The sequence below is a fragment of the Phasianus colchicus genome, chromosome 10 (assembly GCF_987193195.1).
Source record: "Phasianus colchicus chromosome 10, bPhaCol1.hap1.1, whole genome shotgun sequence".
Lineage (NCBI taxonomy): Eukaryota > Metazoa > Chordata > Aves > Galliformes > Phasianidae > Phasianus > Phasianus colchicus.
Window position 1 is genome coordinate 16726166 of NC_143445.1, and position 23348 is coordinate 16749513.

General features: G+C 62.7%; 3 protein-coding genes across 14 annotated transcripts; 1 reads left to right on the forward strand and 2 right to left on the reverse strand.

The window, feature by feature from the left end:
- Nucleotides 1-143: 143 nt before the first annotated feature.
- Nucleotides 144-1420, forward strand: LOC116235518 (heat shock protein beta-7-like). Its single transcript, XM_031603734.2, has 3 exons — nt 144-327; nt 860-1011; nt 1124-1420. Exons 1-3 carry the CDS (start codon nt 201-203, stop codon nt 1334-1336), a joined length of 492 nt encoding a protein of 163 aa, XP_031459594.2. The 5' UTR covers nt 144-200; the 3' UTR covers nt 1337-1420.
- On the reverse strand, nt 1421-12450 carry CLCN2 (chloride voltage-gated channel 2). Of its 4 annotated transcripts, none has more exons than XM_031603742.2 (24): nt 11971-12450; nt 8057-8213; nt 7609-7740; nt 7401-7529; nt 6963-7096; nt 6804-6881; nt 6653-6731; nt 5980-6105; nt 5819-5903; nt 5636-5737; nt 5449-5533; nt 5215-5370; nt 4859-4928; nt 4635-4745; nt 4219-4432; nt 4017-4150; nt 3774-3931; nt 3598-3703; nt 3457-3530; nt 2784-2834; nt 2368-2406; nt 2187-2291; nt 2028-2114; nt 1421-1954 (listed from the first exon to the last, which is right to left on the reverse strand). In XM_031603742.2, exons 1-24 carry the CDS (start codon nt 12145-12147, stop codon nt 1763-1765), a joined length of 2781 nt encoding a protein of 926 aa, XP_031459602.2. In that variant the 5' UTR covers nt 12148-12450; the 3' UTR covers nt 1421-1762. The 4 variants fall into 4 exon arrangements, with proteins under 4 accessions (XP_031459602.2, XP_090003630.1, XP_090003632.1 ...); XM_090147505.1 differs by lacking the exon at nt 11971-12450 and adding an exon at nt 11438-11581 and having other exon boundaries at nt 1425-1954; XM_090147504.1 differs by lacking the exon at nt 2784-2834.
- Nucleotides 12451-13069: 619 nt separating this feature from the next.
- On the reverse strand, nt 13070-21731 carry CHRD (chordin). 9 transcript variants are annotated; one of them, XM_090147498.1, is made up of 24 exons: nt 21226-21731; nt 20438-20662; nt 19523-19790; nt 19102-19205; nt 18499-18625; nt 18226-18372; nt 18037-18154; nt 17385-17481; nt 17162-17303; nt 16943-17053; nt 16555-16661; nt 16338-16485; nt 16146-16252; nt 15946-16062; nt 15704-15860; nt 15377-15618; nt 15176-15289; nt 14797-14997; nt 14623-14716; nt 14440-14496; nt 14262-14365; nt 13853-14191; nt 13637-13730; nt 13070-13515 (listed from the first exon to the last, which is right to left on the reverse strand). In XM_090147498.1, exons 1-24 carry the CDS (start codon nt 21580-21582, stop codon nt 13457-13459), a joined length of 3636 nt encoding a protein of 1211 aa, XP_090003624.1. In that variant the 5' UTR covers nt 21583-21731; the 3' UTR covers nt 13070-13456. The 9 variants fall into 9 exon arrangements, with proteins under 9 accessions (XP_090003624.1, XP_090003623.1, XP_090003622.1 ...); XM_090147497.1 differs by having other exon boundaries at nt 16943-17083; nt 18499-18622; nt 21226-21729; XM_090147496.1 differs by having other exon boundaries at nt 16943-17083; nt 21226-21727.
- Between the last annotated feature and the right edge of the window lie 1617 nt (nt 21732-23348).

A 23348-nucleotide genomic window follows, 5' to 3' on the forward strand; every position in this document is an offset into this window, starting at 1 on the left:
GGTGGGGTGGCAGGATGGCGGTGACAGCAGCGTCTCCTGCATGTCCCCCCATAGGGTGATAGAGAGGCCTCGGCTGTTATCTTGCATTCCTGGCCAGGCTACCAGGCTAATTATGGGCATGTGGCAGCAGGCGCCCGGCCATCCCCCTGCCCTGTGTGGGGTACTGGGGACAGGTTGGGCGGTGGCAGTGGCACGGTGACATGGCATCGCTCAGCTCAGCTGCTACATACCGTGCTGAGCACATCAGCACCTACAGCCAGGGACTGGGTGCCGGCGAGCCCCACTTTGAGGGGGAGCGGTATCACTACGACACCTTCGGGTATCCAGGTATGGGGTTTGGGATGGGGGACCCCAAAATGCAGCCTGCTGCCCTGTGCCTCAGGCACTGCCAACCTGAGTGCCCCATGGACTGTCCTGCATGTCCCCTCCCACCCCCCCAGGTGAGTCCCTTCAAGGGCTTCCCAGGGTCGCCGGGCTCACGGTGTCCTCCCCTGTTCTCCTCTCCCTAAATCTTACAGAGCCTCCCAGTGCCCCCAGACACCCCCATGCCTCTTTCCCCCCCAACCCCAATCTTCCTGGATGCCCTTATGGCCCCCCAGCCCATGTGCACCTCAAGGTGACCCAGATGCTCCCATTTGCCCTTCCAGAGCCCTCACTGTAACACCGCCCCCCCCCAGCCTTCTTTCCCCAGACTTTTCTGGCCATCCCCTATGTGTCCCCCTGTCCTCAGGCCACCCCATTCTCCCTTCCCATACCTCACTTCTCCCTGAAGTTCCCCCAGTGATCTCAACCCCCAGTTCCCCCTCACCCCCCACTCCCTGCATGTTGTGCTCCACAGCCCTATTCCTGATCCCTGCAGGTTCCCCAGGTACCGTGTGCCCCTACACCCTGGGCACATGGGTGCAGGTGCAGGGTGACACCTACCAGGTGGTGGCTGACGTCAGCCAGTTCGATCCTCCTGACATTGTGGTGACCACCTCCAACGGCCACGTTGCCATCTGGGCTGAGAAGGTGAGGACCCCTTCCTCCCTCCCCAAATACCATCACTTGTACCAGGCTAACTGGGAAGCAGGCTGCTGCCTGCCCACCACACATGACCATTTTATGCCACTGTGCCATGCAGGTGGCAGAGGACGGCACGGTGTGCGACACTTTCACCCACAAGTGCCGGCTGCCTGAGGACACGGACCCGCTGTCGGTGAGCTGTGTCCTGACCGATGCTGGCATGCTGCTCATCACCGCCCGGCGCCGTGCCGGTGCCCGTCCCGGTGAGATGTCGCAGCCGCTGTACCGCAGTGAGGCAACACTGAGTGCAGGGACAGCACGGGGACAGTAATGGTGATGGTGCCCCGGGGCTCAGTGTCCCCTGCACACCTCCATGCTCTGGCAAGGTGGCTGTTTATAAAGTCCTTTAATTAAATTAATATAAAAATCTCTGTATTTACACAGGGGAATGCACAGGGGAGGGGTTGCAGGGTCCCCATTTTTGGCACCGAGGCACTGGGGAGGCGGCAATGACCTCTCTTGTCCCCATGTCCCTCGACCCAATGCTTAGGGACACCGGGGTGCCCACAGGGGCTGTGGCTGTGCTGGGAGGCAATGAGGCTGGGAGGGGGCAGAGGTAGCAACAGGGGGAGCCCCAGGGCATGGGCAGGTTGGGGAGGCACCTGGCCACCCCATGGCACTGAAAGGAGGATGCCCATGTCCCCCATAGGGTGCCCCCGCAGCACCCCTGACACAGGGTAGGGGTCTGGTGTCACCGTCACTTGCTGGTGTCCCCATCATCAGGGCCGGCCTCGCGGGGCATGGGGTGGTGCTGGTGGCGGTCCCAGAGCTGGCGCAGGTCGGTGGTGTCCAGCTCACCCGCACTGGTGCTGCTGCGGCGGAAGCTGGCGAGCGGTGGCAACACCTTCACCCCCTTGGCAGTCAGTGAGCCTTCGATGGCTTTGCGCAGCTGTGGGGAACCCCAGTGTCATCAGTGGGCAAACAGGGTGTCCCTATCCCTGTGCTCTGCCCTCCATCCTCACCTCCTTGAGGGACACCATGCCCACCAGGCGCCCGATGCTGGTGACGTATGCATGGTCCAAGCCCAGTAGTGAGAAGATGGTGTGGGTCTGTAGGAAAACAGGGGGCTCGGTGGGGTACGCAGTGGGGAACTGGGGTGGGGGGACGCAGCAGGGGCCCACCTTGTGCAGAGAGGTGCGCTCCACCAGCTGGAAGGGTGCGGGGTCAATCTGGGCGCTGCTGAAGTCCACATTCTGCTCCAGCTGCTGCTCTTCCCAGTCCAGGATCTGGGGCACAGGGAGCATGCTGTGGGATTCATATCCATGGCACAGCCCCAAAGGCAATCCCCCGGCCTGGGCTCACCTCTGCCGGCGTCATCCTGTCCCCCAGGTCCAGGTCCTCCTGTGGGAGAGTTGGGGTGACACCATGCCAGGTGTGCGCAATGGGGTTATATGGGATAATGTGACTGGGCATTGTGATTGGTGGAGAGAATGAAGCCTGGGTTGTGATTGGTGGAAGAAAGTGGGGGAAATTCGATTGCTGCAATTGGCTGAGAGAATCCATGCTAAGATTGGCCGAGCAGATTTGGGATTGAAAGTTCCCACACCCTGATTGGCCAAGCGGGAATCGGGACGCATCTGAGATTGTCTACGCAAACACAGACCAAACGTGGTTGGCCAAGTGGAATCGTGCCAGGCCGTGATTGGTTGAGAGGATTCAGGCTGGCCTCCAATTGGCTGAGAGCAGCTTTGCCCAGGCTGCCATTTGCTGCAGCTTACCGTGACGGAAATGCGGACGTGCTTGGCCTTGCGAGGGGCCTGGCCCTGCGCCTGGCACCATGCGGGAGAGATGGTGTTAGGGGGCATGGCATGGCGGGGGGCCGGGCTGGGACAAGCAGAGACAGGATGGGATGGGATGGGATGGGATGGGATGGGATGGGATGGGATGGGATGGGATAGGGCAAATAGGGATGGGATGGGGTTGGGATGGATATGGGATGGGAAGGGAAGGGTCAAGTAGGAATGGGATGGAGTTGGATGCGATGGGATGAGAAAAGTTAAATAGGGATGGGATGGGATGGGCAGGGGCAAACAGAGACAGGCAGGGTCAACTGGGGATGAGACTGGGACAGAAAGGATCAAGTAGGGATGGGATGGGATGGGATGGGATGGGATGGGATGGGATGGGATGGGATGGGATGGGATGGGAATGGGATGGGATGGGATGGGATGGGATGGGATGGAATGGGATGGGAATGGGAATGGGAATGGGAATGGGAATGGGATGGAAAGGGTCAATTATGGGTGGAAAGGGACAGGCAGGGTCAGGCAGGGGAGAGAGATGGTGGGCAGGATGGGAGGGGTTAAATAGGGACAGGAAGGGCCTGGAGAAGGGATGGAGAAGGATGGGAAGGGATGGAGTAGTGAGGGACAAGCAGGGATGGGTGCTCACCTCAGCAGGCTCTGCAGCACTGTTGGCACAGAAGAGGCTCTTGAGGGCAATGCTGGAGCTGTCGGTGGCACTGGCTGCAGGAAGCAGAGAGGTCAGCGTGGGGCAGGGGGCTCCCAAGGGGGCTGTGGGGTGCTAAGTCACCTGGGGGGCTGTCAGCAGGGACGCTGGGCACCCGCTTCAATGCTGGCTTTAGGGGCTTGCGGGATCCGCTGCGTGTGGGAGTGAAGGAGGAAGCTTCAGTGCTGATCTGTGGGAGGGAAGGGATGGGGTCAGGGAGAAAAGATCCTTGAAGGGGGGTTCCGGGGGCCGTCCCTCACCTGGAAGCAGACGCTGGCTTCGGAAAACCGGCGCCCATCATCGGCGCTCGCCCACGCCTTCTGCCGCAGGGCCTGGAGCCGGCGCTGGGGATGGAGCTGATGGCCCAGCAGGGCCCCCACCTGTGCCCTTTCAATGGAACCCAGCAGGATCATGGACTCTGTGACCAAGAGGGGACACGTTGGAGGGGACAGCGCTGCAGGGACATTGCGGACAAGATGGAGAAGCTTCCATGTGCCTCTTACCTGCTGAATCCACCAGCGCCAAGCTCTTCATCTTGGTGCTCTGCAGCACGTGCTGCAGGTCCCGGTACTTGCAGTTGAGAGAGACGTAGGGGACATCCCGCACCATGATGTCCTCCACCCGCATGTTGTACTTCCTGCCCGGGGAAATGCCCTCAGCACGTTGCCACACAGCACTTGTGGTTGGGGATGTGGGGACACTCACTCGTGGTGCCCCCAGCCCAGCTCGGGGAGGTAGGGCAGCTTCTTGATGCGGATGATGCTGTCGTAGAGGGAGGGCTGGAGGCTCTGGGCCACCGCGTTGGCCAGGATGACAGCAATCATGACGGGCAGGATGTGAGAGATTTGCCCCGTCAGCTCAAAGACGATGACGGCAGTGGACACAGTGTGGGTAACAGCACCCGACAGCGCGGCCGCCCCTGCCAGCCCAAGGAGACATGGGCAGCTGTCCCATGGGGCTGTGTCCCACACCCTAGGGGCATCCTCAGGACAACCCCATTGATGGGAGTCACCCGGGGACACCAGCAGCTCTCAGGGAGTGGGATGGGAAGGATCAAGTAGGGATGGAAATAGATGGGATGGGACGGGATGGGATGGGGATGGGAAGGGTGCAGTGCTTACCCACCACGGCGTAGCCCCCTGGCACAATGCGGTAGGTGTTGCTGTCGGTGTGGATGCCATCAGGGAACCAGGCTGCCATGCTCTCCCCGACCAGCCGCCCAAAGGCTGCTCCTATCCGCAGAGGGAGACTGTAGAGGCCATGGGCCTCTTCCAGGTCCCAACCCCATTCCTACCCCTGCACCATGTCCCTCCACCAGGAGACATCAGGTGACCCTGTCCCTCACCAATGACGAAGACCGGCATGAAAGCCCCGCAGGGTACTGGGATGGTGGTAGCCAGGGCTGACATCCAGAACTGCATGGGGGATATGAGCACATGTTAATTGCCATCCCCTTGGGCTGGCTCTCCTCCAGCACCAGCCCTAGAGCAGGAAGCTGGCATGGCACCATGCCAGGGGCACCCCGCCAGCACTCTCTGGTGGCACCCCAACGGCTCTCTGCCAAGATCTCCTTGACAACATATTCGTGGCACCCAGCCACCACCTTGGTGGCCGCAGGAGCAGCCACCCACTGTCTCCCAGGAGCACCTTGGTGGCTCCTATCCAGCACCTCGCTGGTGGCGCACAAGAGGATGTACCCACCTTCATGAGGATGAAGACAACGAGGGTGATGAAGACGTTGGAGCGGGGATGTCGCCAGGCCTCCAGGATGCCCATGTACTCAAATTCATCACTGGGCTCCTGCTTGGCCCACGTCCGGTTGTCGAACAACGTCACCAGCGTGTCCTTCTGGGTGAGCTGGGGACACATGAGGCTGAGCTGGGTGCTGGTGACCCAAGGGACGAATGCACTGCCCCATAACCACACCATAGCTACCTGTCCAGCCATGAACTGCCCAAAGCCAGGTGGGAAGGTCAACGTGGAGATGAGAAGTGTCACCAGGGCAGGGAACAGCAAGCGCCTGGCAGGGTGGCATGGAGTTGGTGACACCGGTGCAATCCCATCCCTGCCATCCCAGAGGGGACAGTTGCTCCCATGATGGTAAGGACCACTGGGCACCTACTTCTTCATCAAGAAGCGATTGATGGTCTTCTGTCGGCGCATGCACTGCACAATCTTGCGATTGAGGTAAACAAAGAGAGCACCACCGAAACCGCTGGCGATCCTGGGCAGAGGTCGAGGCTGAGTGCTCATGTCCACCACATGGATGTGGGATGGGGACGTGGAATGGGGCAGACACACTCACCCGATGACAGCAAAGGCAGGCAGTTCCTGCAGGTCAAAGGGGAAGTCGAGACGGAAGCGGGTTTTGAAGAGCGCTGTGATGGTCTCTGGGGGCACAGTGGGTGTGAGCGGAGCTGGGTGTGGGGACCCTGGTGTTCCCAGCCTCCCACCCCACGGGGGTACCTTCATCTTTGATCCAGACAGCCAGCACGCGGAAGATGAAGGCGCTGAAGGTGGCAGCGAAGAAACCACGCCAATAGTTGCGGACAGCAAAGAAGGTGGAGGTGACCTCGATGCTGAACAGCACGCCTGACAGTGGCAGGAAGGACGAGAGGGGAGAGAGGAGAAAGGTAGGCAGAGCCCAGGTGCCTGGCATGCTGCCCACCCAGAGCCCCATGGCCATGCTGCAATTCGGGGCTTCTTCAGCAAAGTGCACAGCTGTCTGTGCGAGCGAGAGGGCAGTGCAGGGATGTGGGAAGTCATAGGGTAAGGGGAGACAGATGGCGCTGGGTCACACAGACATGGATGGACAGATGGATGGATGGGGCAGCTCAGCACACACAGGACAAGGAAAAAGTCAGACAGCACAAACCTATGGGCAGGGCTCAGCAGGGCCAGAGCGGGGAGCTCCCTGGAGTGCAGCGCAGTGCAGTGGGGGAGAGGACGAGATGAGATGTTACACCTCTAGGAGGATGGTGCCTGCTTCTCCCTTTATCCTCTGCCCTGTGGGCACCCCAACTAGTGGTGCTGCCTCTGCTGTACCCACCCAGGTGGGTCCCTGTCCTCTGCCTGGTACTCTGGGTGGGATCCTGCTGGCCTCTCTGAGAGCAAGGGTTATGGGCTGGGGGGTCCCTACCTCCAATGGGGGCAGCGAAGCAGCAGCCGACACCGACAGCACAGGCAGCTGCAAGCATTTCGGTGTTCCTCGCCTCGTTCTGCAGGTGAGCACAGGCTGAATCAGTCCCAGCACTGCTGGAGCTCCCCAGGTGCTATCCATACCAACTCACCTCATAGATACCCCCAAAGAAGGAGAGGAAGCGGCTGAGCAGAGCTGCACACATGCTGGCAATATGGACAAAGGGACCCTGTGGGGACAGCAGTGGAGGCTGAGGTCGGTGCTCCCCACCCAGCCTGCTGCCTGCTCCAGCCATGGGAAGTGCCCTCACCTCCTTGCCCAGGGGCATGCCGCTACCCAGGGCACACGTCAGCCCAATCACCTTGGCCACGAAGGTCTTCAAGGTAAGATACTCCTTCAGGACAACACCCCACAGGATAGTCTTCATCTCAGGGATCCCTGAGCCTGGCAGCATGGAGATAGTCCTGACCCACAGCCATGGAGGAAGCCCCCATTCTGTAGTCTTGGGGTGCTTCCTAATACACTGTCATAGGGACCCATGTGAAGCCTTTCTCACAGTGCAGGTGGGACCCCTGGGAACATCCCCAGACCATGATGGGACACCCCAACCCACAGCCCTGCAGGGACCTCAGTCCCACACCCCCATGAGACCTTATAAAGACCCCAGCCTCATTGTCTAGGTCACCCAGATTGTTCACAACCCACAGCCCAAGGGAGGGGAGACCCCACTTGGGCGTATGCAACTTACCTACAGCCTGTGGAGCAAGGATCTGGGTGAAGCCAGCTGAGAAGGTGATGAGCACAGTAGGGTAGGTGACCCAGGCCAGATACTGCAGCATCACATTGGTGTCCAGGCCCCCATACATCCACTTCTGAGCTATGGGCACAGCGAGTTGCGGGCAGCAGGGGATGTGCCATTGCCCTGGGATGCCCATCACCCACCACTGCCCACTCACCTTGGAGGCAGGTGGCGATGGCAAAGTCCATGGCCCAGCTCACCAGTGCCATGACCAACCCCAGGAGGATGAGGAAAACCCAGTCCTCGCCCACCCTGGCGATGAAGAACCTCTGGCACCGCACGGCACAGCCTGCAGGCACAGCACAGCCTTAGTGCTGGGGATGGGCAGAGCAGCACAGCACAACACGCCCGAGTGCTGCCCCTTGGCACGGCCCCAAGCGGAGCTGCCAGAGGGCCCCGTCCCTACTGCTGCCGTCCGGTTATTTTGGGCCATTGTGTCCCCGCAGGTGGCATTGTCCTCGGCGCCAGTGTCCCATGACAGCAGGAGAAACCCTACCCGCAGTGGCGGCAGCTGGGCGGGCAGTGGTGCCCAGAAGAGCATGTAGCTGCCTGGCCACAGTGCCAGGGGGTCGGTGTCCCCCCCGATACGTCCCCATCACCCTTACCACAGCAGGGGGCACAGCGTCCCTGGCTGTACTCCAGCAGCTCAGAGGGGCGGCGTGGCCGTGGGGTGCCACTGTCCTCGTGCTCCTGTTTCAGCCGCAGCCGGGCTGCCTCATCCTTGGCGAAAGTGCCCAGGTCCTGTGTGTAGCGGCCATACATCTGGGGGAGAAAGGAGTGGGAAGGGGAATCAGGGGGGTGGCACAGGCCTCTGGGCTGCAGGTGGGGAAACTGAGGCAGAGAAGCAGTGGACACGGTGCCAGCGCCGGGGTGGGGATCAATAGCAATTGTTTCGCCCACGCACCCAGCACAGTGCCTGGCCCCACTGGTACCAGTCCCCAGCCCTGCCCAGGTGCTCCAGCCATGGGTTGGGCTGCGGTGGGTGGGTGAGGGCATCCGGTGTCAGGAACACAGCCAGGCTGGCAGGGAGCTTCTCTGAGGCCCAATATTGGGGATTGTGCCTCCTTTTGGTGCTGTTACATGGGCTGGGATCCCCCCAGAGTGGGCACATATGTTCCAAGCCGAGCCCATGAGAGCAGCATAGGGCAGGGTGCACTCTCAGCCCCACAAAAAAGGGGGTATGGAGATTTAGGGTGCGAGGCACATAGGGACACTGTGCCCACTCGGGTGGCATACGGCACGTGTCCTGGCCCCTGGCACTGCCCCCTGTGCTCATTGTGTCCATCCTCCCTGCTGAGCTGGGGGCACTGGTCCCGCACTGCGGGCACTGCCAAGGGCTTGGTTGCTTGGTTTCCGCCTCGCTCCCCCCGCCATGACCTGAATGCCAAGCGCCAGAGGTTGGCTGGGCACAAAGGGAGGCTTCAGGGCCATAGGGGCCCTTGCCAAGCTCCCACGTTGGGGCGACGTGAGCCCCATGCTGATGCATGCCCGCCCGCTGAGCTGCACGTGGCCGCCCCACAGCCCCTATCCCGGCACAGTGCCCGGCGGAGGGGCCATGGCACGGGTGGGCACTGTGCTTGGCACGTGCCGACTCAAGCGGGGATGGCATAAAGGTGAATTTCTCGTGGGGCATTGCCCAGATCCCTCTGGCCAGGAGCAGAATGCAGCCAGTGTGGCGCCGGGTGGATTCTCTGCTGTCTGATACCTGAGTTAGGTTTGGCCCTGGGAGGGGCGGGCACAGCCATGTCCATCAGCAACCCCAAAACTTGGGCACAGCCCTATGGAAATGTGCTGTGGGCTACAGCTCAGCCTCCTCGGGGGCTGCATTCAGCATCGCGTGCCAGAGGAGGACCCCAGCCCTGCACGGCGTTTGGCGTTCAAAGGCTCCCTTCGGGCAAAGCTTGTTTCCTCTGGAAGAACAAACGGCTCCGCACCCCAGGAGTTCTGCTGCTCTGCCAAGTCCTTGCCTTCCCCCAGCCCTATAGCTCCCCTTGTTCAGGATGGGGGCACCCCAGGCTGAGAGTCCCCTGTACCCCCTGCCTTGGGGGCTGGCATGCTGCCCATGGGTCCCCAGCAGGATGCCCCTATAGCTGGAAGGGGTCCAACCTGGTGGGGGGGGGTTATAACCCCATTAGCCCCCAAACGCACCAACCCTGCTTAAATGAGGAAAGGGGCTGTGCCACACCATGCTGCAAACCAACAGACCGGGAATGAGGCGCCCCATAGCAGAGCCCAGCTGTCAGTGAGGGCCAGCAGTCCATTCTGCCTTCCTCCTCCTCCTCCTCCTCCTCCTCCCTCTCGGGTTATTTTTCCACAAAGGCCTTTTGAAACACAAACAGCCCCGGGACTCCGGCCTCTGCCGCGAAGCAGCTGAACAATCACAGTGCCGGGCAGGCAGGGAGCGGGCACGGGGCGGGGGGGCTGGTGGGGGGCAAGCAGGGACATGGGCACGGGGCAAGGTCTGTATTTTGGGACTGGTCTCCCGTGCCGTGTCCCTGGGCTGTGCCAGGCAGTGGTGCCTGCTGTGCCTGGCTGATGTGGTGTGTGGGGTGGCTGCTGGCATCGGCACTGCAGTGTCCCCAAGCCACCCTATCCCACAGTAGATGGGGCACTGAGCACCGTGGCAGCAGTGCTCGCAGCTTTGGCTCACGGTGCCAGTTGACATCTGCCCAGAATGTGCTCATGGGGAGTTTTAAAGGTGGGGAACATGGGGAGCAGGGACCCCAGCTCTTGGGCAGATGGAGAGGCCGGGGGGGTCTGTGTCACGCTGCCCGTCTTAGCTGGGATCTAATCGGCTCCACGGTGAACAAGGGCAGTTTGTCAAGCTTAATCTTCCTCACTGGAGGCCCTTTGGTCCCCAGGCACATGGGTGGCACAGGGGGTAGCAGGGACCCCAGGCACCCTTAGCACCAGGTGGTTCCCACGGGCACCTGCCCCATGCAGACCGTGGCTGGAGTCCGAGCCTGGCAGGAGCTGGTGGCACTGGGGAGGGCACCCGCCCTCCTGCTTGGCACGGGGGTGGCTTTTGGAAGCCAAGCACGAGGCTGCGGGATGGGTGCCCATACCCAGCCTCGCCCACGTGGGCGGCTTCAGGAGCCCCGAGGCCACGGGGATGGGCACCCCGAGGTGTGGGTACCTCCCTGCCCGCAGGTGGGGAGGGCAAAGTCTGCTGGCACCACAGGGCTGCCCCAGTGCCAACCTTGTGCCTCTGCCCTCCTGCAGTAAGTGCTTGGGAAGAAGATGCAGAGGGCACCTGGCACACAGGGCCATGGTGCCATGTGCTGGCTGGGCATGCCCTGCTCAAGGCTACGCAAACCCTACAGCCGCGGGTGCCCAGCAGTGCTCAGCCCCTTCCCTGCCCTGCCTGAAGGCCTTTGCCAGGGCAAAGTACCCGTTTACTGAGCTGCACCGGGCACCGGCCCAAACAGAGACCATGGAGAAGTACCTTTGCCCACAGTGTCAGAGGGCTGTGGGCAACGGAGGGGCTGTGGGCACAGCAGGGAGGGAGGACACCCCGAGATGCCAGCAGGGAGGCCCTGAAGGTGACAGTTGTAAACATGGGGCTAAGGTTGCAGGCGGGGGAGATATGCTATCTTGGGGACAGAAAGCTGGGGCCGGGCATAGCATGGAGGGTAAAGGGTGCCTGGGTGGTGTGGGATACTTGTGGGGGTCATGCCGCTCTGAGCTGAGGGCATGCTGCTGGGGAGAGGTGTGCCCGAGGGTCCCACCTCGGGGCTGGGGGCTCTGATGGATTTCCCTGTTGCTGTGGGGCTGTGGGGCTCCCCCAGAGGTCCCCACATGGAGACAGCCCCCAAGGCTCGGAGGACACGGTGGGATGGAGCAGGCGTCACGGGCGCTGCCCCTTCACAGAGCTCCTGGAGGGGGAGTATCACCCCAAAACCGCCCCTCTCCCCGAGACGTGCTGCAGTCCCCGGTGCCCCCCGCTGTGCCCCGTGCTCCCGGTGCCCAGTCCCGACGGCACTCACCAGGGTCTGCTCGTATTGTAGCGCCCGCTGCTCCGCGCTCTCGGCGGAGGCCATGGCGCTCCCGGTGCTCCCGGTACTCCTGGCCGTGCCGGTGCCGGTGCCCGCGGCGGCAGCAGCTCCGCCCGGGGCCGTGCGGGGCGGACCCGGGGCACTGCCCGGGGGAGGGTCTGGCCGCGCTCCGCCTCCGCCGCTCCGACGGCGGCACCCGGCACCGGCACCGGCACCGGGCAGCCGGGCACGGACCGAAGGGACGGGGGGCGGGGATGGCTCACAGCCCTCTGGCCGCGGTGGCCCTGGGGAAACGTGTTTCCGTCCACGGGCACCTGGTGGGGTCTGGCAGCAGCCTTGTTTTAGGGTTTGGGGTTTGAGCAGAGAGCACCGTGCCCACGCCCAGCCGTAGGGTCAGGGTTGGGGAGAGGAGCGCCCAATGTCTTGGCACCGCCATCAAGAAAACGGAAACCGGGGGTGCACACAGGTTGTGGACACCCCAGCACCGTGAGGACCCATCGGAGGTGCCTGAAGAACGCCCTTACCGTGGCACTGTCAGCATCAGAATGGGTGCCCAGACCACACTCTTCACTGCCGGGTAGCAGAGACTCAGTCCTCTCGGCCAGGACGCAGGAGCACAGCTTGGCACCGGTACTCCTGGGGCGAAGCACTCCAGCATGGCACAGCGGCTGCTCTCCCTCCGGGGCTGCTGGCATCTCCATCTCACCACCTCAAAGGGCTCAGGAGCAACTGGGGCAGTTGGAAGGACTGAGCTTGTCCTCTCCCTGCTGGCACAGCATGGCACGCTCGGTGAAGATTGAACTGTGGCACTGCTGGGCTGATGGTGTGGGACCAGGAACCAGCTGGTTTGCGCTGCCCAGGTGCCACCCTCCGCTTTGACGTTGGCACCCCCAAGGGTGGGTGACAATGGCCAGGGACAAGGCTGGGGTTTGCCCTGCACCAGCCTGGGAGGGTTCATCGCCGGCCGTGAACCAGTTTGCGGCGGGCAGGCGATACATGAACTCCCCACTTATTGTTTCCCTGGGCACTGAGTCCCCTCCTCATGCGTCAGCTCCTGGCACTGCCCCACGCATCCGGAAGGAGCCCTGTGCCAGGACACAAGTGTTGCTGCCAGTGGGCCACTGGCCGCAAGGTCACCACCAGCGCTGCCACCCTGCTGGCCATGGCACGAAATGGGCACATGCACAGGGGCTGGGACTTCAGCAACTGTCAAGCTTCATGCCCACCCTAAATGTCACCATGCCATCCTCCTAATGCTCTGGTGCCAGTCCCTGGTGTCAAGACAAGAACCAGTACAACCCAGTGTCCCAGTATATACTAATGCTGCCTAGCATCATTGTGCCAATACATCCAGTGCCATCCCAGCAGAGCCCAGCGTTACTTTCCCTGGCTTAGGTCCCAACCCTGGCACCTCTGCCATAATGGGGGTGCTGGGCTCAGAGCACTGTACCCACTCTGGCATCACATCTTCAACCATGGGCACTGATTAGGGCCACCCCAGCCCTGCTCTGGTGCCATCCTACAGCCCTCCATTCCATGTAGAATCCCCATGCCTCCAAGACCCCATGTCCCCAGCCACATGACCTGCATGTCTCCAAACCCAGCAGCACCAGCACCCATGAATGTGTGATACAGAGGAGAGCAGTGGGCAATATCTTTGTCTTTAATAAATACACTTGGGACCCCCGTCCCTATAAATTACACACCAAGTCCAAACGAGCTGGGGTGGGCACAGTGAGACGGGGGTGAGAGGGATTTTACAATATGTACAAAGCGGGCACGATGCCTGCTGCACCCACCAGCCAGGAGCTCGTGAGTGGGAGTGCAGAGTGCCCTGGTTCCCCCAGCCCTGCTGCTGGCTACTAGGGTGGCTCAGCACTGCAGCTGTGCCCAGAGGGGGTGCCTTCCCCATCCCTGCTCCTCTGTGCCCCGTGCCCAGCCCTAGGGGGAGGGCGATGGGGCTCTGTAGGGCCATCCGGCATCACTGCGCTCTCAAGTTGCGCTCACTGCTCAGTGGCTCCATGACTCTGCTGTGGCTTCGTGCATCTTTTCTGGGGGTGTATCCAGGGCTGCGGGAGGGAAATGGGGTGAAATGAAGGCATGGAGGGTGTGCAGGTGTGTCCCTGTCCCCGAAGGGGTGCAGAAATGCAGTGTGCTGATGGGTGCCCGAGTTCAGCAGCACCCACTCACCGCGACACTTGGCACAGCAGGGGTTGTCCCTCCTGCTGGGGCTGGCACAGGCATCTGGCGGACACTCCTGGCGCTGGCAGTGTGTCTCTCCTGACTGTAGGGCACAAGCAGGGCTGGGACACAGGGGCACCTGCACTGCCAGCCCAGCTCTTTGCCCACCTGTCCCCAGAGCACTTGAGGTGGCAAAGGGCATCTCCGCATTCCCAGCACACTCACCACACACCAGCACAGGATGCACTTCATCTCCCCAAAGGGTGGCACCGAGGGGTGCCAGCTCTCATTGTTGAGGTACCAGCGGCGCCCAAAGCGGCATGCACGAGGTCCGTCTGCCTGCATGCCATCGGTCAGCTCAGGGACGCTTTTCTCAGGGGCTGTGGAGAGGGCACAGGGAGACTGCATGCCCAAAGGGTGTGGGAGGAACAGTAGACAAGGGGGGAGCAGGGTGTACGTACCTGGGCACTGCTTGCAGCAGTCAGAGGGGCTGACGCGCACAGGGTTGGCACAGGTGAGGCGTGGGCACTGCACCTTCTCGCAGTGCACTTCCCCCGTGGTGCCCTGTGGGGAGCATGCACAGGGCTTGGGGGGGGCACTGGAGCTCCCCTGCTTTGAGACCCCCAAAACTCACCTTGCAGGTGCAGATGGCACATTTGATGAGGCCAAAGGGTGGCACGACGGGGTGCCAGCGGGTGCCAGAGCCTCGCCATGTCTTGTCCCCATCAAAGTAGCAGCCTGAAAGTGGAGGAGGTGGGCACAGCATCCATGTGACAGCTGTGGTGCCCTCAGCCTGTGCCCAGGGGACTCACCCTCACTGCTGTCCCGTGCCCGTTCCAGCTTCAGCTCCTCCTGCTCCATCTTCTTCTCTACAGGGATCAGGGAGGGCATGCTCAGGGTACCAGAGTGGGACCCCCACCTTGTACCCATAGAGATGCTGCCCACACCCCTCTTTCTGCCCCACACTCCCCCAGGAGCTCCTTGTGCCCCCACACCTTCACAGACGGGGCAGCACAGCTCCTCAGGGTGCACCTGGCGGGTACAGTTGAGGGGCTGGCACAGGATGGGATCGCAGATCACTGTGCGCTTCTGGGAACAGCAGGCACATTGCTCATTGAAGGATCCATCATCAGTGGATCCACCCCCAGATCACCCCTATAACCCCATACCTGGCAGCTGCAGATGGAGCACTTCTTGTCGTAGTCAGGTGCCCAGCGGGTGCCGTGTGCACGGTGCTGCCCCTCGAAGAAGCAGGAGTTGGGGTCCTTTTTCAGCTGTTCTACATCCCTGCTTTTGGGGCCCTCTGAGAGCTCAGCCCCCCCGGTGGACAGGCGGGCCCCTCCTGCCAGGCAGCGGTTGGGGATGTGCACCTGGAAGGCAGCAGTGGGTTGGCACCATGGGCACCCCACTGGGCATCCTGCTTGGGTGTGCTCATGGCTGGTGGCACCATGGCACCATGGTGGGTGGAGCACATAGCTATGGGCACATGTGTCCCCATACTGTGCCCTTCCCACTGCCAAGCCCTGGGGATGTGTCAGGACCACATACCCATCCCCGCATCTCCCCACGTGGGTGTGCTTTGGTGCTGACTTGCAGGAACGCAGTGCCCTGTGCTAGGTGCTGCAGCAGCTCAGCGTCCAGGTCCTTCACCACCCCCTGAGCCTGCAGGGTGAGGGGGACAAGGGGATGTGGGGACTGTCCCAAGACCTATGGCGACACTGTGGTGTAGCTGCTGTGCGCTCTCCTCACCTCAGTGCCATAGAACCCCTTGAGCATCCGCTTGTGCAGGTGAGGCCGAGAGCCCATCTCGCCCAGCTCAGCCACACCGTGCAGCTGGGCGCTGACTGTGCCATCAGCTGGGCGGCCCAGCCCTGCCACCACAATCTCGTAGTGCAGGTGGCAGTGCTCATCCAGCGACAGCCATGCGTGGCCCCCAGCCCCGCTGCTCACTGAGGGTGACACCAGCTGCCCCGCCAATGGCACCGGCATCTCTGCACACAGAGAGGGGCGGTGGGAGGTGATGGGTGAAAGACTGCACCACTGCTCCCTGCCACCTCCCCCCTTCCCCCCATGTACCTGTGTAGCGGGCCAAGAGCCCACTATAGGGCAGGGAGATGACCTGGCCCCTCAGCTCGCCCTCTACCCAGTCCTTGGTGGCCACGTTGAGGAAAAGCTCATTCTGCAGCAGCATGTGTGCATCGCGGGCGCTGGGGCTGTGCCACACTCCCTGAGCCTGGCATGGAGGGGGGGAGAACACACATATGGGATTTTGCCCACTTGTGCCTGTGCCAACCTTGTGCCGTGTCACCAGCACTCACCAGCCCGTCCCTATAGCTGGGTGTCATGTCAAAGAGGACGTTCCTCTTGTTCTTCCGCCGCGGTTTGGTCTCCAGTGTGACCCCCACCACCTCGCTGGCTGTGCCCACCACCCGCACCTGCAGGCAGGGCATGGACAGGCAGCAATAGAGTGACCAGCAGGGTGCAGTTCTGTGCCCGGTGCCATGCCTGTCCCCATTACCTGGTACTCCAGCGTGCCGTTCTCATGCAGCGCCAGCTTGGCTGAGCCCACCGCCCCTGTCTTGGTGGGCTGCAATGCATCTGCACCGCACAGCACACTTTGGATGGCTGCACTCAGGCACAGAGAGCAGAGAAAAGGGTGAGGACAGGGTGGGGGCAATGCCACTCCCACACCCCGCTGTGCCCTGCTCACTGTCACAGCTGCGGCGGGCAGTAATGGTGCCCTCCAGCTGGCGCGGGTGCTGGCCCTCGGTGTCAGCCATGATGCGGAGCTGCCCCTGTGCCAACCACTGCAGCTCATGGGTGGACAGGTCACTCAGCACTTCTGCGAAGTCGGGATCCTGGGGGTACAGGCACTGGTGAGGGAGATGCTGGAATACTCAGGGCAATGGGGATGGGGATGGCTGTACCTCCATAGTGATGTTGGCATGGACCTCACGCAGCGTCTGGCCCTGGTGCAGGATGCGGACCCGCAGCGGTACCCAGGGGGACTCTGAGCATGGCAGAGGAGTTGAGGCTGCAAGGGGTGGCTGGGCATGGGGCTGTGCCCACTGCTCCCCAAACCCACCTCTCTGCAGTCCCAAATCCTTGCACAACCCCCCACCACAACCTCCCACCCACCCCCATGCAGTCCCAGCCCACTGTACCCCCACACACACTGCGCCCCAAATACACAACCCAAACCCCCCTGCACACACCCATCCTGACCCCATGCATCCTAAGCCAATTGCACACCACGCATCCCCTGAGCCTCCCCCGGTGATGCCATGCCCTGCAGCAGCCCATGCCTGCCCTCACCCCCAGCACTCGGCTCCAGCAGCCCACGGGCCATGAGGATGAAGTGTAGGTTGTTCTCAGTATCACTCAGTGTCAGCATGGCCATGCCCCCGGCCCCGAGATGTGCAGGGTCTGATGAGGTCAGGATAGCACCAAATGTCTCTGTGCAGGGAGAGGGACATGAGGGGCACCCCAAAGGGAATCCCCCTCAGGCTGGGGAGTACTTGGGGGGGATCTTACCTGCAAAGAGCGCGCGGTGCTTGAGGATGTGCCCATGCACCTCTCCAGAGGGCTGTGCACGGGTGATGAGGGACACGCGGAGCTGCTCCGCACGCAGCAGCTGTATGTTGGCTTTGGACACCGTCCTCCACATCCCACAGAGCTGTGGGTACAGCAGGGCTGGGCATGGGGTGCCGACACTGGTGTGCCGTGCCCCTCACCCTGCCCTCCCCAATCCTCTCACCATGCCTTCCTCAGGGGCTGCACTCTTCTGTACTGGATGCTCAAACAGCACGGTGCCCTCGGGGTCGCTGAAACGCACCCGGCTCGGCCGTCCCAGCCTGCGGGCACCGGAGGGTTGAACAGGGATCCCCTCCCCTGGCACCGGCCCCATGCAGTGCCCGGGGAATGAGGGACACGGAGCAGGGTGCCAGCTGGCATTTGTGCCCAGGGGTCCCCAGGTTGGCACCGTGTGTGGGGGGGTGCACATTTGGGAAGGACGGCAGGGAGCTGAGCGCTCAGCCTGGCTGTAAATTAGGAGCATTTTCAGCTCTGTTTGGCTCCCCCTGGTTGGAGCTGGAAATTAGTCACCACTTTACTATGCAAAGGGGCCTGGAAGTGAGGAAGAGCAGAAGCAACCCGTGCGGGAAGGAGAGAGGGAGAGAGAGACGGACAGTGGGCACCCGGGGAGGGCATGGATGTAGAGTCCCATGGTGGTGCCCATGAGCTGGGCCATTGGGTGGCACAGAGCCTGTATCCCACCGCACCCACAGCCCCCCTCCTAAAATCACACCCCACCCACACAATGCTGTGATAGCACCGAAGGCATGTAGAGGAGAAACTGAGGCACGAGCAGCATCACATCACCAGGTTTTAGGGTTTCAGGCTGTGCTCACCGCTCGTAGCTGATGGAGAAGAGCAGGTAGGAGCGCAGCAAGGTGAAGCGAGCCTTGGCCACCGCACTGGATGTGGGGTGCCATGGCTCAGGGCCGCTCGTCAGCAGGGCCACGAATTCTATGGGGGGTGACAGTGATTACTATAGGAGCATGGGGATGCCCTGTGCTGCTCTCCCTGCCTGAGCTCACCTGTGCGGGCATCGTCGCGTGCCAAACCCTCGGAGCTGAGGTAGGAGCGGTCGTTGTACGGCTTGTCCAGCTCATCCTCCTTGTCCTGGAAGTACTCAAAGGTGTCGAAAGGTGGCTCGGAGCTCTTCTCCAGGGGTTCTGGCAAGGCTGGCATGGGGAGCACAGCGGGGAGATGGTTGTGCCACAGGTAACCCTGACACTAAGGCACCCCTCCACGGGGGTGCCCAGTGTCCCCAGGCTGATCCCAGCAGTGGGTGATAGCACCATGCTCACATTTGGGACAGGTGTGGCAGCAGTGCCCGGGCAACAGTGTAGCACGAGGGCAGGTGGGAACAGGGCAGTCCTGCTTCATGTTCTTGCAGTTCACTTTCCCCACTGGTTTCCCTCGTCGATTCCTCTGCTGAGGTGGTGAGTGCCAAACTGTGCCACAGATATGGCTATTCCCAAACCCAGCCCCAGCAGATGGCACAGCGGTGGGTACCAGTGCTCCCCTGGCACAGCCCTGATCCCCTCAGCCCATCTGCACAACCCTTGGGCCCCACACACCTTGCACAGCCCCCAGCTGTTTGTATGGCAGCCAAATCCCGGCCCCCACTCCCCTGCCCAGCTGTGCGTGGCCCCTCCAGCCCCGGCCTGGCCTCCGGGGGCTGCTGGAGGGAGAGGGCTGTCCCGAGGAGGGGAGGAAGGAGAATGAAGCACGAGCCTTTAACCCTCCGCTGCTGGAGGGCACTCAGGTGTAGGGCCGGCTGGAGGAATCTCCGCTGCCCTTTCCCTCGGGGTGGGGGTACTGAATGAAGGGGTGATCCCCGTCCCCAGCAGGGCCTCATGTGGGGGGGGTCCCCTCTCCTGGCGGAGGGGAGGGAGGAGGGCACTCACCGTCTCGCAATGGCAGATCACGCAGCGCATCACCCCGAAGGGCTCCCCCAGGTCGGGGTGCCACGTCTCCTCCAGCGCATAGAAATGCCCCCCGAAGGCACAACCTGCAGATGAACCCCCACCCCATCATCGGAACACCCCCCAAGAAAAAAGTCACCTCCGGGCCGCGGGCACCCCCCTGCCGCAGCCCCGATGGAGCGGACAGCGTCCGGCACCGCCCCGTCGGGTACGGACCCGGTTATTGGGACTGAACGGCGGCACGGGCAGGCGAGGGGGGGGCACGGAGTTGGGGGCATGAAAGGGCTGCACAGCGGGGATGCAGGAAAAGAGGGTGCACGGGTTGGAAGAAAAAGGGTTGCATGCAGCGGGGGTGCACGGAAAGGGGGATCGAAGGGAAAGGGGTGCAGAGAGGGGGTCCTACCTGCCGCCCCCCCGGGGGGCAGCGGCTCGCTGTCGGGCCGGATGGGCAGGGCGAGCTTGGGGCGGGCGGTGCGGGCGGGCAGGGCGAGCAGGGCGAGCAGCAGCAGGGCGGTGCGCATGGTGCCGGGGAACCGGGGGAACCGGGCGGCCGGGGGCGGGGAGGGGGGGCCGGGCGCTGCCTGCCGCCTCCGCTGCCACCGCCTCTGCCCGGCCGCCGGCCCCGGCCCCGCTTTATAGGCGGCGGCATGGGCAAGCGGGAGCTGCGAGTCCTGTGCAAACAAAGGGCCGCTAATGAGGCGCAGGCAGCGGTCGGCCGGGGGGACGCGCCCCCGCCGCGATCCGAGTTCCCCCCCCCTCCAACGGGTCCCGGCCCACCGGGCATAGGGACCCCCCCAGCCACTGAGCCCCTGCTCTGGGAGAATAGGGTACCTCCGCCCATGGGTATGCTAGGGAGACCCCCATCTGTGAAGCACCATGGGGACCCCTTGGCATGGAGCATCCCTGGGACCCCTCCTGAACCCATCCTTGGTCCCCTCCCAGACATGGGGTACCTCGGGTATGAAGCTCCCACTCACATGGCAACCCTGGACGCTTTCACCCACATGGCCCTGGTCAAGGTGTGGGGCACCCTCATGAGCTTGGCATGCAGGGGACACCCTCACATCCACAGAACACTCACTGGGGCAATGAAGAACCCACAACCACACCCCCCTCTGTGGGGCTTAGGGTATTCCAGGGCACTGGACACCATGAGTACACCCCAATCCACATCCCTCCCCACACTCCCCCAGGACATAAGGCTCGTGCAAGTCCTCATTTCCCCCACACCATAGGGTCACACTTGGGACAAAGGGCACATCTCCCCTCAGCGTCCCCCCAAATCTGTGCTGCACCCTGTGATATCAGACTCACGCACCCCACAACATGTGCCTTTGGCATCCCCAAATCCCAGTGCAGAGTGCAATCCCAGACCACAGGACCATTCCCACAAGCATGGGAACAAGATCTGGGGTCCCAGGGAGGTGCCGTGGCTGAGGGTATGGGAGCAGCACCCAGCACGGATCCTGGTCTTCACCCACATGTGCCCAGACTGTTGAGGGCAGCAGTGGTGGTGGGCAGGGAGCAGACACCATGGGAAGGCCTGGGGAGAGCACGGTCCAGCTGTGGAAACTGAGGCACGGGGCACAAGAAGGGGGGAGCGGTGTGTACCACCCGTGTCTCCCCCACCAGCAGGGAGGGAAGGAGGTGCCGGGTCCCCCCCACCAGTGAGAAGGCAGGCGGGTGTGCAGGGGAGGAGGGGGAAGCGCTGGGCTGCCAAAATCAACTCCGGGCGGTGCAAACAGCCGGCCAGCTGCACGGTGTAACTAGGGAAACACGGCGCAGCTGGAGCACAACAGGCCCTTACCTCCCCAGAAGGCTCCTCCTGGGCCTCTCCACGGCACAGCGAGTGGCTGGGGGGGCTGCAACCCCAGACGCCGTGTCCCTGCTGCCAGGGTGCCCCATCCCTGTGCCCTCCCCCCACCCCACTTGGCATGAGCAAGCCCCGGCAAGGGGTAGCCAGGTTTCCCCATAGGGACAACCCCTTGGCACCTCCAGGGCTGGGACACCACGGACATTCCATGCGCGACACCCAACTGCTCGCAATGGGCTGTGCCCACCAGTGTGGCACCCCATTCCCATGCCCACCCCGTCAGTGCCACCGACCTGTCCCTGCTCCTCTCTCCCGTTGTCCCTGTTGGCCTGGGATCCGGTGACAGAGGAGGGCTGGGGGCTGCGGAGCCGTGCCAGCGTCACCGCCTGGTGCCCACCACCGTGGTGCTGCCTGGGGGGAACGGCAGGGAGCGAGCAGGGCTGAGCGGGGAGGAGGAGGCGGGCGATGGCTGCCGGCCGCCCCGCCGGTGCCAGGAATCTGCCGCTGGCTCCGCGCACCCGGAGCTCGTCACAGTCTCCTGGCTCAGCTGCGGGGATGTGGGGAAGCAACAGGGGAAGCTCCCTCCCCTTTCCCGGGAAGGAAGGAAAGCTGGGAGAGCCATGGCCTTGGCATAGGGGACACTGAGGCATGGGGAGGGCATGGGGGTACCGAGGTGTCACTGCTACAACAGGAGCACATGGGTTGGGAGGAAATGGGCATGGGATGAGATAGGATGCACATGGGCATCCCTACCCCACAGTCCCACACGGCCCTGAAAGTCTTGGAAGTGCCCCCCAGGGGTCTCTGTGCTTTTGGGGTGGGAAGGGGTCCCGGTGCCGGCCAGCTGGTTCCCGGCGCCCGCACATGCACTGGGAGCTCCCGGCACAAAGGCGGCTCTGAGGCTCCCTGCAGCCGGGCCTGGCGCCGGCACAGCCCCAGCGGGACAGGGCTGCCGGCTGTGGGCAGCTGGAGCTGCATGGGGACAGAGCCAGGCAGCCACGGCCGCTCTGTACCACCCCATAAGCTGAAGCAGGTGCCCGGCCCCACGGCATGGGGGTGCCGGGAGCACAACAGGGTGGGCACACTGATGATGCTGCTCCACTGTGGACTCTGCGTGGGCTCTGTGGGCTCTGCGGCCATGTGGCCACAAGGGGTCACTCGGAGGGGCCACCATACCATCCCTCTCTGCCCAGTGGTGCCGTGCCTGGCTTCGGGGTGCCTGTGCCAGCATTGCTGCCCCACGCAGCTCCCTATTGTCTATCCCTATTAGCTGCTGTTTGCTTCAGGCTTTGAACATGAGCCGGGCTCGGGGCGGCAGGAAGGAGCCTCTTCTCCCCAGGGATGGGGTCGAAGCGAAACCGCACGCCCTAACCCCTTCCCACTGCCTCCATCCTCCTTCAGGCACGTTGGCACCCCGTGCCATGAGTAATGGGGGCTGGACCCAACCAGAGCTGGGGAGCCACAGGGACACCCCCCTCTCCAAAAAGAGCCCCCCTCACCTCACTCACTACAGCCTCCCCAAAGCTCTGTGCAGAACGAAGCCATGCCCCGTGACTAATCCCCCCCCCGGCCTCGCACATACACGGCGGGGAGGGGGGTGCTGTCGTAATGGGTGGAAATATCTCATAATTCACGTTGGACATGGGGATTGCAGCCGTTCCGGCAATATTTGCACAACTGGCAGGCGGCTCGCAGGGCTGGGCCGCCCCAGACGAAGGCAAGGGGGGCCTGGGGGTGGAGGGTGTTTGGGGGTGGCAGGTATGGGATGAGGGGGTGCAGCTGGGGGAGCGGCTGCTTTTCGTCTCCAGACACATGGAGTTTATTAGGGACTGCGTGTTCTCAGCGTGGTGGGGATGGATGGGGCTCTCTGTCCCTTCATGCCTTGTGACGGAGGGGGGGCAGGATGTGGGCAGAGACCCCAAAGCATCCTCATGTGCTATGCTCGGGGCACTGTGCCCACTCCCAGTGACCCATCACAGGGCACCTAAAGACCACAGAGATCCCCTTCATGCCTATGGGAAGAAGGCAAGGGGCACATGGGCCATGGGGGGGCCCTGTTTGGCATGGGAATTAGCACGCTCCCAGAGCGATCGATGGTGGTCTCCACCCCTCCCCACCGGACATGCAGGCAAATATTTGTGCCCAGACTTCGCGGGACGGCGAGAAGGAATTTCATTCTTGCGCCCACCTGCGGCTCGACTGCCTGGCATTAACCCCTTCACCACCCCAGGGGATGGAGGAAGGTGCCCTCCTGGTGCCCCCATGCGGGCAGCAGGGTGGGCAAGGAGTGTGATGGGGCAGCATTTGGTGCAGATGGTTGGCCACGGCTCTGGGCATGCCCATGGCAGTGCTGATGCTCATTGTGGGCACAGCACAGTTTATCCTGGCAATCCCCTACTAGACAAACCCTGTGCAG

Excerpts from the sequence above, each read along its gene's own strand:
- LOC116235518 (XM_031603734.2), top strand. The coding sequence starts at position 201 with ATGGCATCGCTCAGCTCAGCTGCTACATACCGTGCTGAGCACATCAGC. Across the intron at positions 328-859 it reads CGACACCTTCGGGTATCCAG|GTTCCCCAGGTACCGTGTGC; the intron begins GTATGGGGTTTG and ends TGATCCCTGCAG. Across the intron at positions 1,012-1,123 it reads TTGCCATCTGGGCTGAGAAG|GTGGCAGAGGACGGCACGGT; the intron begins GTGAGGACCCCT and ends TGTGCCATGCAG.
- CLCN2 (XM_031603742.2), bottom strand. The coding sequence starts at position 12,147 with ATGGAGATGCCAGCAGCCCCGGAGGGAGAGCAGCCGCTGTGCCATGCT. Across the intron at positions 4,929-5,214 it reads TTGTCTTCATCCTCATGAAG|TTCTGGATGTCAGCCCTGGC; the intron begins GTGGGTACATCC and ends TCCCCCATGCAG. Across the intron at positions 2,835-3,456 it reads GTGCTGCAGAGCCTGCTGAG|GCGCAGGGCCAGGCCCCTCG; the intron begins GTGAGCACCCAT and ends GCATGGTGCCAG.
- CHRD (XM_090147496.1), bottom strand. The coding sequence starts at position 21,582 with ATGCCTCAGTGTCCCCTATGCCAAGGCCATGGCTCTCCCAGCTTTCCT. Across the intron at positions 14,366-14,439 it reads GGCACGGGACAGCAGTGAGG|GCTGCTACTTTGATGGGGAC; the intron begins GTGAGTCCCCTG and ends CTCCACTTTCAG. Across the intron at positions 13,516-13,636 it reads CTGCTGTGCCAAGTGTCGCG|CCCTGGATACACCCCCAGAA; the intron begins GTGAGTGGGTGC and ends TCCCTCCCGCAG.